The 21233-nt window shown below is 32.0% G+C and overlaps 2 protein-coding genes across 2 annotated transcripts; one reads left to right on the forward strand and one right to left on the reverse strand.

The window, feature by feature from the left end:
* Window positions 1–629: 629 nt before the first annotated feature.
* Window positions 630–7465, reverse strand: LOC134709739 (NPC intracellular cholesterol transporter 2-like). Its single transcript, XM_063569887.1, has 4 exons — window positions 7297–7465; window positions 6005–6118; window positions 1929–2098; window positions 630–839 (listed from the first exon to the last, which is right to left on the reverse strand). The coding sequence occupies exons 1-4, from the start codon at window positions 7376–7378 to the stop codon at window positions 753–755; spliced, it is 453 nt and encodes a 150-aa protein (XP_063425957.1). The 5' UTR covers window positions 7379–7465; the 3' UTR covers window positions 630–752.
* Window positions 7466–8917: 1452 nt separating this feature from the next.
* On the forward strand, window positions 8918–12675 carry LOC134711043 (ecdysteroid-regulated 16 kDa protein-like). Its single transcript, XM_063571472.1, has 4 exons — window positions 8918–9008; window positions 9330–9437; window positions 10228–10397; window positions 12468–12675. Exons 1-4 carry the CDS (start codon window positions 8918–8920, stop codon window positions 12552–12554), a joined length of 456 nt encoding a protein of 151 aa, XP_063427542.1. The 3' UTR covers window positions 12555–12675.
* Window positions 12676–21233: the final 8558 nt, after the last annotated feature.

Here is a 21233-nt window from a genome sequence, read left to right on the forward strand (position 1 = left end):
GGCGTATACTTGTTTCTCAAAAAAATTAATTTACATACTTGTACCATCATTTTTCTACGACTGGTTAGAAAAATTAGAAGTGTGATATGTTGTTGGGAGATTAAGCTAGCTATGAAATCAGGTTTAGTCAATTATTTTCTTCAGAAACTTCACGTACCAAATCAGGAATATGACAGTTGTGATTAATTCGCTCCCCTGATTGAGAGGGTCTGACATTTGATTTTGTCTGTTTTTATAGAAAAAGTAAAATCACAAAAATACTGAAATCAGAGGAAAATTCAATCGGAAAATCCATAACCACATGGCAAAATCAAATGACAAAACACATCAAAAACGTATGGACAAGAACTGTCATATTCCTGAATTGGTACAGACATTTTCAAATGTAGAAAATGGTGGCTGAAAACATTTCTTTAAGCGCTAAACCTCTCACTTTGTCTCGTTAAACTCCGTTATATTTACAATGATGCGTGAACTAAACAGACATAATAAATAAAATAGTCAAAGTATGGGTACAGCATATTTTCCTTGTTAAATTTACCAAGGAGTTCAGTATTTTTGGGGGATTTTTTATTCATCTTAGAACAAAGGATTGAACAATATGTTTCCGATGGACACAACAATTAAAACACGTTTTATGTTTTATTTCTACTCTAGGCATATATAATTTTTATTCAATTTTGAACAATACGTATGAGATATTGTTTATAAGTAAGAAAATAATATTTTATCAAGCAATGCATTATGATAGACTAATCCGTTATTTCAGCAGGAACTTGGACACAAACAAGAAATTTGCCATCATCTGATGTCAATTCTACATCTACCACTAGGCGGAGCTGAAACAAAATAGAATATATAACTATTCATATGCTATTTGATAGTTTAATATTAAATATTAACTCGATCAACTATTACAGAATATTTCCATTTAATAGAAATACATAATGAAATACACATGATTTTACATGAACAATATCTCTCAGTAGTTCAATCTTTTGATGGGATCCGTCATACATCATTCGACAAAAATGGACACGAAGTTAAAACACATAATGAAGGGGAATTTGTTCATGATTGTCCATTCATCCCACCTTATTCACCATGATCCGTTCACTAACAAAAAGTATATAATCTAGCAAATATGGCTTATTTATTAAATGAAATTGGTCTATGAAATAACTTTCATTACTTTCAGTGCCGATCTAATGAGACAAGCATTTTCTGACTGATATTAACCGTATGTTCTTAAATATGTTCAATTTTAATGTACTGTCCCAGAGTCTTCGTTTCTATCAAAAGAAAAACCCCTTAAATGCATCGGTTTTAATTCGATGTTGACATGAATATCAATTATGTGGTCATTTTATAAATTTCATGTTTACAAAAGAATGATTTTTTTTTGGAAATACTAAGGATTTTCTTATCGCAGGCATATATCACCTTACACTTAGGCACAACTTTTTGGAATTCTTGGTCCTCTATGCTTTTCAAATTTGTACATGTTTGGCTCATTTTACTTTTTTGATCTCAGCGTCACAAGTATGAAGTTTTATTAAATTTTTGAGGTACTCATTCCAACTCTATATCAGAAAATGTGTTGCTTACAGAGAATGACTCATAAAATGATAGCGAGGGAAAACTTCACAATTAATTAAGATATCTTTTATGCTGCAAAGGTGATTTTGCTTCAATATCGTTAATATTATTGTTAAGTTCTGATAGAAAAAAAAAAGAATTATTCCTGAAGTATTTTTAGCCATTTTGAAGTTGGTATTTGTTGTCTCTCTCAATGTTTTACTTCAAAAAAATCCTTGTCCACCCTCTGTCATTTGATCATCTTTTGATCAACTTCTCTAATTTATTACATAGCAATCCATGACCAGATGTACTAGGCCAAGTCATTACTAAAAGAATGCATCCCTTACCTTTGGATATGCTGGTTGAACATAAACTACAGCTGTGAATGTTGTTGCTTGTCCCTGAGTAATAGGACAAGTAATGTCGCCTTTACAAGCATCTACCTTTGTTTGAAAAGGCGTCTTTATTCCAGCAATAATGCCGTAAAGATTTAATGTGGCTCCTTTTGAGGCTTCGGCTGAAACGATAATTTAAACATATGTATGCATATACACCGGGGAATATTTAGGCATACCATTTCATGAATAACCAAGTTGTCCACGAAAATGTGCATACTGCTTTTGCAAAATAAAACCAAAAAAACATACAATGGTGTATGTATACTATTATATTAAACGTCAAGATACATGTGTCTAAAGGATAATAAGTATTTGCGCATTTCGAACATAGTTTGTCGTAATTTTAGAAAATCATCGCAGTACTTCATTAAAAAGTAGGTTTATAAGATACTTGTAGGCATGAATTACACTTCGATTTTCAGGGGTTTTATGTTACGTTCTAAATTTCACTAGGTATACTCTCAATTTGAATCAAATGTGTGTGGAAGTGACATTATGTCTTTCATTTCATTGGAAACGACAGAATTAATGGGATCCCCAATTATAATTATTAAAGATATTTGTATTGCATTTTGTAGACTATTTTTGTCCAATTATACTTTGCAATGAAAGAAGCAAATAAAACTGGAAAAACATGTGAAGGACATCGAACCTATAAAATGAACTATTTTTTCTTAAATAAAACAAAACGAGCAACGTACAGATAGATTTGATAGAACTGTGATTTACATTAGGAATCTTGTGCAGTCATGCCATATTCTCCCGTTATGTGCAAACAACCATTTTCCTCATTTATTAATTTAATAATATATTATCATAAAACAGAAATCATAAAAAATAAAAAAAAGTTAAGCCGTATATGTAAGATCATGTAAGCATTTATTAGCATTTAGATGTCTATTAGAGATTGCAAAAAATTTTCAGATGGGATATTCCTAAAATAATTTGGACACTCGGCTAACCGAGAGATAGGTCGGTTAATCTATATTGAGTATGCGGCTATATCGGCAGTGGGTCTGTTAATCGGGTTGGCTAAAGTCTGTTAAGAGTAAAACTCACAATTTAATGTTAAACTCTGTTAAATATACAGATTTTTGGGCATATTATGAGAATCACATCAAAAAAAGAAAAGTGTCTGACAAAATGATATCTATCATTGAACATTTTCCACCATTAAAACAAATGCATAGCCTGCGCAATTTTAAGTAAAACGAAAAGGCGTCGTGCAAGTATGTGGTTTTTATGCTTGTACGCATACCAATATTTTAGATAAAAGGCCAAAAACCATTTTAGATATGATTTAAAGGACAAAAAGTAGTACTTTGGTTCTAAAAGATCAATTGTCATTGATAAATATTTCATAATTGTTATATAAATTGAGTTATACCACATTTTAATGAATATTAGGGGAATACAGTCTGTTAATGGGTTGGACAATTTGAATCGTGTTAGTTAAGAGTTATTTAGCCACGACAATACTAGTAGCCTTACTACCTTGAGTTTATATTTTCACATTGAAAACAATGATATGTACTTATGACGAAAAAATTACAATACGGTGCAACAGTATCCTCATAGAAAGAGCACTTTTATTTAAAAAAAAAAAAATCTGCATTTCATTAAAAGGGTGTGTCACTTCAAATTAGCGTTATATGGACTGATTGGCCGCTCGAATTCGCATGAATTTATTATTTACGCCAAGTTATCAATCAGCCTTATTTTTTTGTCTGTTCAAAGTCTGTAACATCTATGAATCTGTCATGTGTTGCAATTCAGATGGTTAAATTTCATTTTTTTGGAATACCTTATGCCGGCGGCACACATTGACGGATAGACTATAGCGTGCACTAAACGTACAGAGAAAACTGACAAAGTCGGTATACGTTAGTTGCACGCCATAGGAACGCTTAGCAATCGTTCAAAGCGCGTTGCATAAGTTTGAAGTACGTCGAAATACAAAGGTAAAATTGAGAAAGAAAATGGGGAATGTGTCAAAGCGTCAACAACCCGACAAAAGAACAGGCAACAGACAAAAGGCCACAAATGGGTCTTTAATGTAGAAAGAAACTCCCACACCCGTAGGCGTCCTTCAGCTGGCCCTTTAAAAAATATGCATACTAGTACAGTGATAATGGACGTCATAATAAACTCCGAATTATACACAAGAAAATAAAATTAAAAATCATATAAGACTAACAAAGGCCAGAGTCTCCTGACTTGGGACAGGCGCAAAATTCAGAGGGGATTAACATATTTATGAGATATCAACCCTCCCCCGATACCTCTAGCCACTAAAGGAAAGTAAATACGCTTGATGAACGCTACAACCCGAGGAAATATTTATGCAGCATAAAACACATACAACATACGCCAACATACGTTTCTTGAACGCCGGATAAACGTTTAGCCTTAGGTACGCTTCTAGTACGCCCAATTCACGCGTGTGACGGCGGTATTAGTTGTACTTCCTCAATGCTTTTCAACTTTGTTTTTGGCCTTTTAAACATTTTTTTTACCGTCACTGATGAGTTTTTCGTAGCCGAAACGCGTGTCTGGCGAAAATATAAGGCGCAAATATCAAATTTCATTCCTGTTATCTATGAGGAGTTTATTTCCGGTATGTATTTTCCTTTGTACCGAGTCATCATTCTCATACCAAGTTCTAAACCGTGGTTCTAAAGAAGAAATAGACATTAGTAAGTTTTTTTATATTATTGTTGGGTGCTGATTTAATGGGTAACAACAAGAAAATTTTATATTCCTGTAAATCACAATAAATGCATAATATTAATTTTATTTTTCGAGTAATGATGTATTCCAATGATATCGTAAGTCATTTAGCCGACTCGCAGTCAGCAAACGTGCTTGTTTTTCTATCGAGTGACCTTCAAGGTTGTGTAGAGAAAGGTGGATGTTGAATGGTTTGTCTGTATTTGTTTGTATAATAAACATATTTCAGTTCATTTGATAAAAAAATCAAAACATTAAGAAGTTTATCTCTGATTTATGTACTTGTTAACTATGTAAATGACAAATTGTTGCCATTCATATCAATGAAACAGAATCCACATGATATATGCGACCATTCTTTGATGAAATTAATATTACTCTGATTTTACACTTTTTAAAATCATTTTTATCAATTTTCAGATTCCATTGTCTAAACTTATGTTTCATTGTTCATGTGTTGTTTCCATTTATTCTAGCCACTAATATTGGGCCTATCTCTTGATTCAGATAACACCCCATATAACAATTAAAATTATACTTGTAATGTCATTCATAACTCTTAACAGACTAATTAACAGACCGAGTTTTATACATCCGACCCATTAACAGACCATATTTTTATTAAAAATTGATTTATGTCACCAAAATACAGTTTTTCGTGTAGATTTTTCACATATTGATGTTAATATGGTAAACAAACATAATGCCAGTCTTTTTTCGATGTTCAAAAGATTGCATGCAAGTAAACTCAACCAACTTGTCATTTTTGTGTACATTTTGTGTGTGTAAAATGTGTATAAATTTACTGATGAGTAACTCGCCTTTTCATTTTATAGATCGTTTATTGAAGCTAGAAAAAAAATAATTACACCACTGGATTCAGTACTCCAAATCATTTTGTCAGACATGATTAGTTTTTATGATATAAATATAATTAAAAAGTTACACAATGAAACATGCAGACCTTGCACTGATTTTCACGATAACACCTGATTAACAGACTTTAGCCAACCCGATTAACAGACCCACCGCCGATATAGCCGCATACTCAATATAGATTAACCGACCTATCTCTCGGTTAGCCGAGTGTCGGCCGTGTTGTTGTAGTTAGCCTTTGTTGACATTTAAGAATGTACTGAGTGTGTATGTGAATCAACTAATATGGGTGTAATAATCGATTCAGTTCAATTCAGTTCTAGAAGAAGTCTTTATCCGTGTGAGATAAAATCAAAATTAATTTATAAAACTATAAACATATCTATAAACTTTGCAATACCTTAAATTTTAAAACTTACTTGGTGTTAGTTTAACAACCAATGTTACATTTGATCCCTTCTTAAACGGACATGGAACTGTATTCTGTGGACAATCTGAAACATCTACACTTGCAAGGGTACCTGCATTTGTTCCTAAAATACAGAAATAACATACAGGTTTAGTGACTTCTAAGCTCCTTAAACTTAAATGTATGTTTTCTGTTTTCAGATTACTCGTTTCGGAATACTCTATAATAATCGTCTGCTTCAAAGAAATTTTGCAATTCAAATCGCGACCACTAGTTTCAATCCTTATATTTTAGAACCACACCAGACAAGGGATTATATTTATCAAATTAACAAAGGAGACTTATATGTATAGTAGCAGAAGAGGAAACTACTTGGACCAATGTGGCATGAATCAATAGGTCTCAAATATGGCAGTCTCACTAAAGCAGAAAGGATATTGCCTTCAAAAGTAGAGTAGGGTCTATATTGAGCAGGTGAATATTCATCACATAACTTTTTCGATGGATTAGAACATGGCCGTACAGAATATAGCTGATATGAACTATATAATTAGAAGCCGGTTTTTTTCTTTTTTCTTTTTATAAAGAAATAATTTGAATAATTTTAAAATGTTTCAAGAGTTTGTAAAATTTGCAATGTTTCCAATCTTTCGATACTATTCAGATAAGATATAAAAGGCTTCACCTGAGGACAAAAGTATGGTCACCTTGAGTCTATGGAGTGTTTAATCATGTGCTAAGGATGTGTTTTAGGATTAATAAATACAGTCACGTCCGTAATGAATGTGACGTTTCATTACATGTCTCACAAAGAGTCTCGAGCTCTCTCTGCACGTTCAAAAAACTTTCGATAAACTTTGTTGTGTCCTTTAATGACCTGATGAAGAAAGAAAATGTTCTGCCGCCATATAATATACCGGTTCATGCAACAGTTAATTTTTGGTCTGAAGCAATTGGTAGATCCTTCAGCATTTTTCAACATTATGAATTTGTCGTTAAGTTGAAAACTTGTAATCGTCCATAATATTCACGAAACCATTGTCGCTGGACGTCACAGTTGTAAAAATCAACCAATTAATAAATCATTTGATTATAAAAAAAAATACCTCTTAATTCAGCCTGGCATTATCGTTTTACTCTTGAACATTGGCCTCTAACGTCGACTAAACTACTCAATTCAGAAGCAGTAAAGCAATCTTAATGTGCTTGAGCTATTCAACTTATTTACTTGATTGTGTTGCTGAATTAACTTTGCACAAAACAAAAATGATATAAAAGGGTTCCAAACAAAAATGAACCTACCACAATCTTTGAAGACTGTTGCAGAGACTAACTGCAGAACTACAAAACACAAAATAACAACCACACTTTTGAGGGACATCATGACGGTCTACTGGTCACACGAGAAAGGAAGAAGAAAGATAAGAGGAATTACTACTAACCTTATCTATGTTATCCATGCCATTGCGAAAGATTGTCACCTGGGACCAGATCAAAAATGGTTCGATCACTATATGACACGTACATAATAGCATTCCTCGGCTAAAACCCACCTCATATTGGAATAAGTGTAACTGTAAAATATCCTACTGGAACTTTCATAAAAATGTACTCGTATACAAACTGGAAGTTTTACAGGGTTGAGAATATATGAATACACAAATTTGATAACATATCACGCCATTATTTCTCGTTTCTTTTTCTGATCACACCATATCTTATCTATAACTTACAATTGTATTATCTTATTTGATCAAGACATCAAAGACGATCGAAAACCTATTTTTTTTTTAAATATGTGGTGTTTATTTTGTTATCCTCTACGTTTATGAACTTAAAAACAATGTTATTTTATGGTAACGAGTATAATTTGTACTTATATATAAAAAAAATAATAAAAAAAATCAGTTTAGAATGCATCCAGTCTGTTATCAATTACACTACATTATGAAAATCAGGAAATTTAGTATGATTGTCAATGAGACATCTATTTACCAAGTTCAAATGAAGTTGATGTTAGCAATTATATGCATTCGTACTGCCTTCAGCATTGTATACTTTCGATGAAATTACCTTACACGTCTGAAATGACGATACTGCGGTCAACCGACTGAGCTATGGCGATAGCATAGTTTCAGACATCAGAATTGTATACGTATATCTAGCAGTAACATTCGACAGTGAAAAGACATTTGCTTCGTTTTGGTTATTTAGCGTCTTGATAAACGGAATGATGGTAAATTGTAAATAATATCCATTCATGTAAAACTTTAATCCATTCGTGGATAAAATGGTCAAGATGAATCATTTTCTTAAAGAACTCCGTCAAACAACATGCATCAATTGACATCAGAAAATTCCTAAACGCAATATCCCCTCTAAAACTTCTATTGACACAAAAATAATTTGATTAGTAACAGAACATAACTGCAACTTCTCACCGTGTCTTTATCTGTATATAATTCCCAAATTGTACGCTATTGGAGACTTTATGCGTGTTTAATTTTTTTTTGGCAACCTATGCCAAAATATGATTCACAATTGAAAAACCATTTAGCACGGTTAAATTTCAGCATTTTGAAGTTTGTTAATTTCAAATCTCATTAAGTTATGATGTTCAAACATCATGGCATACTGTGATCATTGTTGATATTATTTAGTTACCAATGTTTTAAGTACTACAGATTTTAAGTACAAAACTAGTACCTAATAGGCTATGCAAAAGTAGCTGTGTACTTGACGAACAATATTTCAAGTAAAGACACATAACTTAACCTATCATTTATATCGCCTGATGGTTCGATGTATCGGACTTGTAATCTCGTAATTTGATTCGACTAGTGAATGTCCAAAGACTAATGTGTAACACTTGAAATGTATATAAATTAATTTTGTGTCTATTTTCTTGTAATAAATTGTAAAGATGGCATCGATTTTGCGTGTGTTTCTGCATGTATGGTCCATACTAGCACAATTTATATTTGGTGCAGTTGGTACTGAATTCAAAGACTGTGGTATGTTAATTCCTGACTCTTGTATTGCATTATTTTTGCAATATACTTAAGATTCGTTTTAATTTTGACATTGCTTTATAGGTTCAATAATAATCACTAAGATAGATCTGAATACCATTCGAGTTGCATTCAAATATTTTTTTTGATTTATGACATGTTTTTTTTATTAAGAAAAGCTTTCGATTCATTTCGCCTTACTCTACATTTTACTTATCAGAATGTTGACAAATAATGAAGTAAATTTGAAATGTTATGGGGTCTGTTCAATCTGTATATTATTGTCATGTATATTAACTTGTGCATTGTAATATTATCTTAAAGGATCAAGTGCAGCAGTTATAAGTACTTTTGAAGTGTCTGGTTGTCCTAAAGGCCCATGTCTCTTTAAAAGGAATACAAATGTAACACTGACTGTTCAACTGACACCAAGTAAGTCAAAATATTATATTATTCATTTCATAAGTTTAGTGAATTATTATACAAATGTGAATGTAGGTTGAACTGTTCAACTCGAATAATTCTACGTCGTCCAGCGGCCTATAGCCTATCGAGGCAATGTAGCAGTACATTGCTTGGTTTAAAAAGAACAACCTGACCATAAATTTTACTCACGCCATTAGTACTTTCAATTTCTTATATCATGGAAAATAAGAAATTGTATTACATTTGTACAAACATTATAGAAACTCTAACTAGTAACACATGTACGCAAAGTACTATCATATACACCAAAATATGATTAAAAAAACGATGATGCATTTGTTAAAATTGACAGTCAGCTTTTCTACCATAAATACACTTAAAATAAGTATTTAAGGAGTAAATGCGATAAAAAAAAATCTCCCATTGGCTTAAATGCATTTCTATTCCTTGTTTTAAATGTGTACCTGGTTGACCTTCATATATATAATCCTCAAATAAGATATATAGCCCAATCTTTTGAAACAATAAAAGTATGATTCTTGGTCATTTTCATTTTAATGGACATATTTTCAAATATGATATAATCTTTTTAATGAAAAAATCTGGCTATTATGTTCGGATCATTTTGACAGAGTTGTTCCACATGTCTCTTTGTACGTTGTTTGCTTTTTAGTCATTCAGTTCAAAGTACAAATTCGTTAGAAAGATTAATGATTGATGACAAGTACTTCTTGCAAAATTTCTTTCATTAAAATGGACGATAATATATAACAAATCGATTATGGGTTTTTTTCAGATGCAGATATCAAAAGTGCCACTACAAGTATATATGGATATATTGGTTCAATTAAAACGCCTTTCATACTTCACAAGGATGCATGCGTTAAAAGTATAAAATGTCCCATTGAAAAAGGAGTACTAACAACTTTTACAGATACCATTTATGTTGAATCAGCGTATCCTAAGGTCAGTTATATTCTTAGAATCCAAAATGCTATTATTGTTAAATTGAATGACTCTTTCAGAATATTTAGTGTTGTTTTAAATGGTGAATTGGTGTAATACTATGGTCATGTTAGTCTTCTTCTGACGAGTCCTCGAAAACATCCTGCCTAGCTTTGGCGTTCGCATGTTACAAGGCAGTTTGTCTGCCTCTATTCAAAATGCCGTTGTTTTGTAAGTGGCAGTTCAAATTTTCCGCCCATCATCTGTTTCTTCCGATCTTGAAAAAAAACGTATTTTGTTAAATGTACCTCGTTACTGTCCTGGCTATGCATGAAATATGTAACTGGATGTTAAGCAAGCAATATTCAATCTTCTGATTTATGATGGAAATTATTTTTACAAAAATAATGAATATTGGCTTCAGACAAAATATAATAAAACTATAGTTTATGACCAATACATCTTCAACCGTATTTATTCGAACGACACGTGGTGAGTCTTCAATAGACGAAATGCTGAACCAATTGTAAGCCAAAGACGGATTCCATTTATTCTTGGAATATAGTTCCCAGTTACTATATGGGATATTTCTTCCTGAGAATTCTGACTACTGTTTTCTTTGAAATGTTTAGTACTTTTAAAAGTGTTCCCATCGGTTGCACCGAATTAGACTTTTTACCTTTATTTGTGACATGTTATCTATTGTGTCTGTTTGTTTTGTTCACGCATCATTATCAATATTATTAATATTGATGCCACTATCGTACAAGTGAGAGGTTTAGCGCTTTAAAACCAGGTTAAATCCACCATTTTCTACTTTCGAAAATGCCTGTACGAAGTCAGGAATATTGCAGTTGTTGTCCATTCGTTTGATGCGTTTTATCCTTTGATTTTGTCATTTGATTAGGGACTTTCCGTTTTGAATTTTCCTCGGAGTTCATTATTTTTGTGATTTTACTTTTTTTGTGATTTTACTTTTTTCATATACATTGATACAAGTAACACATGTGGGGAAAAAATATTGTTGAAAGTAAGGGTGGTGATTTTCGTCAAAATGAAAGTAGGGTAGAAATAAGCCTTTGCCATTTATCCAAGATACAAATCCTACCATTGGCATATCAATAGGGCTCTCAAAGAAACAAACAAAAACACTGATGGATTGTCCTGGGGCAAGCATATTTTATTAGAATAATAATGGTATATAGATTCGTGAATTCTCTAAAGAGAGGTGCTTAAAACCAACATTAGCTGGACTCTAGATTCACAAGAAACACGTACATCGATATTTGGTTACATTCTCCATAGTCCTATTTTTCTATTGTACAGTCATGTAACACGCTTTGTCTTAAGGTGTCCGTTAGGTCTGTGACGTTATATGCAGTTTGTATTTATATGCTGTTTTCAATCGTTTTAAACGTGATTGGATTTCAAAATATAACTTGCAATCAGATTAACTACACTTAAGCTTTTGTAATTTTTCGAAGTTACAAAGATAATGAATTCTGAGAAGAGTCAAAAACATGTTCCAATGAAAAAACAAATACAATGTTGCGCATTTGCTACCATTTACATACTTTGTAATTCTGCTATCATTTTTATTGTAATAAATAAGGTCCCAGTTTTCACAAGACATCATTCTTAGTTTTTTCGTTCGCCATGTTTTATACATATTTAACTTTCGACAACTCAAGAGGTATTTTTTGTTAATTCAATTCCAGGAATGTGCATAGAATCAAGCAAGATAAGTGCATTTTTTTTAATCATAAAATTTGTACAGGACTACATTTTACTTTAACATCAAGCTTCCAAGAAAAAGCGAACGGAGATTGACATAACAGTAGTACACCCTTTTACACATGAAGTCGGTCGTTATTTTTATGCATGCAGTACAGATCGCTTGAGTTCTAAAAATCTTCAAAAGTAAAAATGTATTGGACAAGAAAAATGATTCGTCAAGAATGTCATTCAAAATGTGTTTTTTTTTCTGAGATAACACAAATATGTATACTGATATTTTAATTATAGTTGGAAAGTATGATTTTGCTTGTTTTGTTTTTGTCAAATAAAGATTTTTATTGATATTTTTTTCAGATGCGTTTAGTTGCAGATTTAGAAGTGAAAACGGATGATGGAAAATTGTTGATCTGTACCGAATTTCCAGCCGAAATAACGGACTAATAATAGACTATTAAATGACATTTATTTATTGTAATCATTTTACACAATTAATGTAGAACAGATTACCAATTTTACTATGGTATATTTACAGTGATATATTGTTTTAGAATAAAATATGTTTAGAAATACACTACTCTTTATAATGCATAATCAACCCGAAGTTATATTGTAAGAGACATCTTAGACCTTGCTTTAAACAATCCGAATTCAAGTCAATTCTGGAATATCGTTTTTTGGTTTGTTTGATACTCAACATATTGCAGTTTATCATTTCTGAATGTCACATCTTACTGGGACATGCTTCTTTGGAATTTAAACGTAGGGCTCACCTGTATCTTCAACTCTGGCCACCTCTTGGTATTTTGAGTAAAGCTTTTGAAGAAAAAAACACGACATCTTGATTATTTGTGAACAAATACCTATCATATGCTCGTGTTTTTATAGGTATACAATCTACCATCACTGCATGGGGCCAAAATATTGCCATTTTGTAATTTGATAGAATTTAAAATTATAGAAAATTCGTTAACACAGAAGTCTTTTAAAATTTTACAGATTTGGTAAGTTGACATATGACCTTAATTTCGAAAAGTATGTGATAGCCATTACTGAATACCGTATAAATCAGTTAAATTTTTGAGTGTGTCTTAATTTCGCTATTTTATCAGTATGAACATTTTTGTTAACTTAAATGCATTGTTATAGACCGTGAAACGAAGATAATGAACACACCGAAAAATTCACTTTTAAAAGCAAAATCGCGAACAAAGTTTGACACGAAAAAAATCAATAAACGGTAGGGTTTTGGTATATAATCGGAAGGAACATTTGAACGACATAATCTTCTGACCCCAGTTAAGAGCAATGAATTTAATAACAAGGTTATACAAATAAGAAGATGTGGTTTGATTGGCAATGAGACAACTCTCCACAAGAGATCAATATAACAACTATATGTCCACGATACGATCTTCAACAATGAGTAAAAATTTATACTGCAAAGTCAGACAAAGACAAAACTAATGTAAAACAATTCAAACAACAAAACTAACAGCCTGATCTAAGTACGAATAATGAACGAAAGACAAACATGATATCAACAGCAAACGACAACAGTGTGCATGTATACTCACTTGTAAGATATGAAAGAGTAATAGACTATAAACAAATTATGAATATAAAAAGACGATGGTGTATGATTGTTTATGAGGCAACTCTCCACAAGAGACCAGGGTAAATATCAATATCCTATCACATCATGTTACGATATCACTAGTCTTGCATACAATTTGTTTTTAATGTTTAGACATACAAAATTTGTCTTTGTGTTCTCTATTTGGAAGTATCAGTTACTCATTAAATTCATGTTTCTGATACGTAGACATTTATGACTGGCAGAGGATTTGAAAGTTAATTCCAGCATACTTGCCATATATTAAATAATTATTGCATTTAGCTTCAAGAAATAAAGTAATCTCATGAAAATTATATTAAAAAGAAGCAGCTATTCTTTTTATCTCAGTAGATATCAGCTTTATGCTATTTTGTGCAGACGCTTGGGGCTTTAGTCAAACCTTAATTGAAATTGTGTTGACATTACAGTGATTCTAGAGAAAACGGATATATTTATGAGATCCCAAATGGCTAGCAGTTAAACTTATTGTGTCTTTGTATAATGCATGCTGTATGTATCCTTGTTAAGAACATTTATGCGGTGATATTTTGTTCATGTCAGTTTTCATTTTCGTTGCCATTATTTATCATTATTGTTTTAATTTGAATTTTCTCTTTCATAATTATGTTCATTTTCAAACTAATAGTGATAATTTTGGTTTGCTGTACGTGACAATTTACTTACGCGTGATGGTTTCTCTGTTTTATTTTGTGATATATTTTCATAACTGACTTTATCAAATGATGTTGATGTATAAAGTTGAGAATGGAAATGGAGAATGTGTCAAAGAGACAACAACCTGACCATAGAAAAATAACAGCAGAAGGTCTCCAACAGGTCTTCAATGTAGCGAGAAATTCTTGCACCCGGAGGCGTCCTTCAGCTGGCCCCAAAAAGAAATATATACTAGTTCAGTGATAATGAACACCATACTAATTTCCAAATTGTACACAAGAAACTAAAATTAAAATAATACATCAAGTAGTTCATCGTTTTGGGATTGTTTTTTGCTGTTAGTCGAGGTCTGGGCTTTGATGATTTTTTTAAATATTTTTTAAAAGGATTGATTAGACAACAGGGCAAGACACAAATACAACAACACAATTTAGAAAGCAGTATTTTTTTTTACACTTATGAGAAAAAAATGCACTGATAAATTTTTATTTGCTATAAATCAAAGAATTAATTTATTTAGAAAATGACACAATTCAAAACATAACAGAAAAGGAATAGCAAGTTAATGTGTTGTAATCGTTATATTTTAAATTCACTTTTATATTTTACAGATTATCGCATATAAATAATAGAAGTTTGAATTTTTAAGATACATTCCGAAAAAGCACCATTAATATTTCTTAAAACATATTTATTCTTTACGGGTTATTCATTAACTTTAATCAAAATTAAAACAAAGACCGCTTTATTGCATTGCTACAGCTATGTGGACATGCCTCCAAATTAGATATGCAGCTATCAAAACAGTCGTCTTCTTCGTCCATATTTGCTATTGCGTAAACAAAGTCACAGCTGTTGACACACTTTGTAAATCTTGTTTGACATTGTTTATGACACATCATCATCATCATTCCGAAACTTTCTGTATTTGGTATGAACATCAGGAAACTAAACATCAGCAATACGTAGGTGCTCTTCTGGAATAAAATATTCAGATTTAAACTGTACAATTCGTGTATATTTTATTATGACAAATACATTCTCTAAAACAAGCCTTTTTTACATTATGTCAGAACAACAACGTATTTATCAACAAAGCGATGGAAAGCAATTCGATTCCTGACATAGTATTTTAAACTGTTTATAATAGAACGTGTTTAGTCGTTCACATGAGAATACTACCGTTTGACATTAAACGATTCATAGACGTGTAATTGGCGTGTAGCTGAGAAGAATCGACAAGCCAATGTATACTCTGATTCATACATTATATTGGAAATGTGTTGTATTAAAATGCAAACATTCAGCTTTCAGAAAAAAAACCAAAAGAAATAAATTTTGACGTCTTCCATAGCAAAACGCATATTGCATAATGCATATTTACTGTAATGTGGCATACATAATTAAGACTTATAGCCGGGTCTGTACTAACATGAGCAACACAACTGGTGTCACATGTGGAGCAGGGTCTGCTAACAATTCCATATGACCTGAGATCATCCCCGCTTTTAAAAGGGGTTCGTGTTGCTTAGTCTTTATTTTCTGTTTTGTCTTATTTAAGCCCCAGTCACACTGTCACGTTTTATTCCGTTATATGGAAATTAACATTGGAAGAGGAGATAACTCTTGCAAAAATGGATCTTTTTTGGTCAGTTTTTTGTTGTTTTTCTTGAAATTTATGTAAAGTTTGATACTTTGATGGCGTTATAAGTTTGTATTTAACTAAATTATATAATCTTCTGCACATGAAATGTACAAAACCGAAGTGTTATGAGTAATTTTTTTTTGTCTTCCTGAAGTTAGATTTTAAGGGACTTTTTTCTGTGTATATTTGGGGTATAATGCTAAAGATCAAAACTTTGAAATCTTCTTTTGCAATTACTTTCGGGTTAGGGTCAAATTAATGCTATATTGACTGGACTACTAGGTTTTACTAGGTTTGTGCTTCGTTCTTATCACGCTTTGCTATAACTCGAATAATTCAATCCCTCTCCGTGTCGGATTTACTTCCACGCGAGGGTTAATGTAGCCATCGCAGATCAGCGGAATATAACGACTGAATTATTCGGGTTAGTTTTGCTACGTATAATACGTGTAGACCCACGTTTCCACCATGCATGTATTGATACGTTTAGAGACGTAGTAAGCACTTTTTGTTACGTTCCACTAAGCTTTGATACGTTTTTACTAGGTTTCTACTTCGTTTCAATTTTCGCTACGTTTGTTATTGAATTTTCAAAACATACGGGCAGGTCCCATTTTGATCAAAAGATCACTACATTTCGATACTCTTTGTTACGTATATTCCGTTTCGCAACGCTTTCAAAACGTAGTAAAACGGAGCTCTTGAAACGTGACAGAGTGACTATGGACTATACTGTTGTTTGGTCGATTTTGTCAAGACATTGTCAGATTATTTTCGATTTACAAAAGTTGTGTTTTGTCAAACTTAAATATTTTTTATTCTCTAAAGACGTCAGCGTAAATAAAGGCAGCTACCCGACGACCCGTTTGATATAGAATGTCTGTAAATGTAGTAAGTATGAATAAAGATGTGCATAACGTAAAGGGATAACACTGTAAAATAATTGTTTGGTTGAAGATGGTATTGATAAGTGTATATGTATATACATTTTATATTTCTAACTAGACTTTTCTTACTATACAGTTTCTGTGGAAGAAATCTTCGTGTGTCCGATTGACATGTCACACTATATGATTACCAAGTTCATTTAAATTCCAAATGCATTACAAGAATCCCGACAAATATCTGAGATAGCCATTTGATGTATAATACATCGAACAGTAATTACAACAGAACTCTTGGTATCATAGTGTATGACATGCATCTAAGTAGGACGTTAGATTTGTAAAGTGACGTTTCATTTTAGTTATATTTTCATTAAACTGTACATTTAATCGCACCAGCGTCAATACGTAGAATTTGTAGGTTGCTAGACGATACATAAAGTTTGTCATATGGTGTATCAACATCGTTGTATATATGTCATAATTTGACCAGTTGCATGTTTCTACAATTTGGCTTATACTATGGCTGTTTAAGAATTTGATTCCCGTCTTTATATCTCCACAGCTGATAACAATATTGACATTGAAAGGTCATATGTTTGCTACTCAATGAATAGTTATCCCCTTATTTTGCTGTGTTGTTCTTTCACGACTTTTTCTCCTCATTTTAAACTCAATTAACAATTTGGAGCAAAGACAAATTAGAATAGTCCGATATTAATAAATGCCAGAAAACAGTAAACATGAACACAATACGGTATACATTGCACGCGTCCGAAGTGCTTTTCTCGATTTACCGTCGTCAATTATGATCACAGCCGAATATTTGAAAGCCAGTGATGGATAAAGACCGAAACGTTTCAAATAACTAAAACACCAAACCGATCTGTTAGTTTTTCCAGGAACATATATATTACATAGATATACTGTTCCCAGGTTTTTCTTATGTACTACGCGTTTACATGATTAATGTTGGTAGTTATAAAGGACAACAGGTTCCTTTTAATTCATTTCTACCCATTAACGCGTACTTTAGACATTGAGTCGAAAATGTAAGGTTTCTTAATCATTGAGTTTGAAATTCAGACCATATTTAAACAAGAACTGAACATATTTGGTTATTCAATACATCCTTTTCAATAAACTCACGAGAAAATTACACTTTCGTTCTTCATGTTTGTTAATTACGTGTTACATATGAAGACTTCCATTAACTTGATTCCCAAGATTTGATTGCTTAACACTTCCACATACGAGATGTATTCTCAGAACGGTTGGAACCAATAACATTTTTTCTTCTTCTGAATTTTGAAATATAAAGCTACTGGATAGTTCTTAATGCAAAACTGAAGAAATTAATACTTCCGTTGCATTTTAAGTCACTCCTGAGCCTTATATTGTTTCTCACTAAATCTTATGCTGTAGACTATTAATTAAGCACTTGACTGGAAAATACGGGATTATACTGACTTCTTATATTTATTGAATAAAGCCATTTCCGGTGGTATATAAAACTCCATTAAACCGAATCAAACGATATATATAATATTCGTAAAAAGTTTTACTTATACATAATTGTAGTAAAGTGGCCGTAAACCTACGTATTCTTGTTCATAGAAAAAACAGCTATTAAAGAAGACAGTCGATGAACTTAACCTGATCAAAACGAAATGCTTGCAAACAAAACAAAAAAAGAAACAAATAGAATATATTTCACGTGACAACCATTCGGATCCTATGATAAAATTGAGAATAAAAATGGGGAATATGTCATAGACACACCATAGTTATATGCAAAGGTCATGTTGTAGATGAGAATATTATAAACCATGCGTTAGAGATTAAGAGTCTTTAAGTCTAATACAGACGCGAACTATACGTTTTACAGCGATAATTTGTATTTGTTTCAGAAGAACGAAAGTCAATTACAATATATCTTTGCTGAAATTTGCAATAAAATGTCAAATATAATGGACCCCTTGGCTACTGAAACAAGCAGATAACTGATTATCTCATAAGACATTATTACTTAAAAAAGCATTTTATTGGAAAATATATAAATATTAAACAATGATATCATTCAGTTGCTTAATTTGCTTTTCTTTAGTTTTTGTAGCATCATTTCTGTATATATAAAGTATGTCCTACGTAAAACGATTCGGGCAATACATTAATGTAAAAATATATGTTAGACAATGTCGTATTTGGTATTTTTACCGTTTTAACTATAGGGTAGAACTTCTTTTGCATATTTGTATTAGTCCAAATGCGGGACAAATGAAGAGTTAGAAGCAAGTGAAGAAACTAAAAAAACACACAAAAAAAACATGACAACTGAACTTACATAACCTTTGTATGAGGTTGATTCGTTTTCCTGGCTTTTTCATCTATCTCGTTTTCTCAATATATGGTTGTAATAACAACATATTTATATAAATAAGCAACACAGGAGTCAAATCAAATATATTTACCTTAGCTCATTGCCCGTTACGATTGTATTACTTTCAATGAATACAAAAATGTTGTTATTTTTTTAACAAAAAGACGCAATTAATAAAACCTTTATAGTTTTTATTTTTGATAACCTGATTGAAATATAACATTCATTACAGCCAATGTAAATAATTGACAAATCATTGTGATCAGTAAATCATCAATCAATTCGATTATGATGTATTTATTTGTACCTTCTGTTGGGTCATTCACATCCCAAGGTGTATAAAAACTGGGGTTTTAAGTGCAGTTTGTGCTGACAAAAAGTCTATATACATACCAGAACAGACAAAAACATTGTTTTAATGGTAGAAGTTCGTTGCTAATCTGCGGAATACATGTTGTTACAATTATTATATTATGTATTTATGTGTTTCTCTGCGTGTTTTTTTCTGTTTGTCATTTACGCAGGATTTTTTTTACATTGCCATATACGCGGGATGTTTGATTAGACCTAAGATCAGATTCCACTCATTCTTTTGTTCTTAAAATGTCGTTCCAATAAAGGCAACATTAGTCTAGTCATTAATCGATTGAGAGAACACAAATGTGTGTTACAAACTAAATCTGAGGGAAAGAGAGGAAGAGCAGTAACTTTGAAGTGCAACAAAAACAAACGTTAACGCTAAACAGTAGGAACACTAAAGTGCAACAAAAACAAACGCTAACGCTAAACAATAGGAACAATAAAGTGCAACAAAAACAAACGCTAACGTACATAGAACGAACATTCCTTACTTGGTACAAGACATTTCAAACAGATATATTGGGTTGAACCTGGCACAACGGCTAGCCAAACCTCCCGCTTTATGACAATGTTAAAAAAAACATCGCAAAAATGACAACACTACGTAACAGAAATACAGCACACACACACACGCACGAACATTCATCGCAGAGATAAATAAAGGCAACAGAAGGATACCGCTGTTCAAAATTCATAAATCGATAGAGAAACAATTCCGGAGATAAGCACAAACAAAAAGTATAATAGTCGACAACACATGCAAGCTGATGAACAGCAACCAACATATTCCATCAACGACATACATCACAGGATATCACAAACAGTTACGCGCATCCGTATTTAACATGCAATCTCGAACTTTATTTCGAGTACGGAATATGGCAGTTGTTATCAATTACAAGTATATGTGCTTGCGATTGTATTTGTCGCACTTCAGTGTTTCTGTTGTTCCGTTGTGTTCCTCTAATAGTTAATGTGTCTCAGTTTGTAAACCGGATTTATGTTCTCTCAATGCAATCTATTTATATGACTTTTGAACTGCGGAATACCACTGAGGCTTTAATTTACATCTTACTCGAATGTAAGGGTCGGGATTGTTTCTAGCCAATTGTTACGAACATGAAAACAAGAAGCGCATGTTTGATTACTTAAATCTATTTATTTCGTCATTGATTTTTCGCGTTACGTATTATGATTCACAAATGCATATTTCGACATCATCTCTCATTCTAATCTATTAAATTATCTATCTAAATGTCTATGATATAGGAAGATGTGTTTGAAATACAGCCAAATGTCTCTCATTTTTGTTTACCTTTATACATTAATACTATAGATAATAAGGTGTATAGGTACTTTATTGTAAAGAGCCTGTGTTTGTTTTAAATAATTGTACAAAATATTTTCTTTCTCAAACCAATCACTTTTAACTTGAAATTATACAAGAACTATATTTACTTTCATAATGGCAGCATACCGTTTTGGTTATTTCGATAAGGTCAATTTTGTTTCAATATATTGCCATACGTTTTTGTTCCGTGCAGTGAGAGTGGCATATTAC

This window comes from Mytilus trossulus, chromosome 3 (assembly GCF_036588685.1).
Source record: "Mytilus trossulus isolate FHL-02 chromosome 3, PNRI_Mtr1.1.1.hap1, whole genome shotgun sequence".
In the NCBI taxonomy this organism is placed as follows: domain Eukaryota; kingdom Metazoa; phylum Mollusca; class Bivalvia; order Mytilida; family Mytilidae; genus Mytilus; species Mytilus trossulus.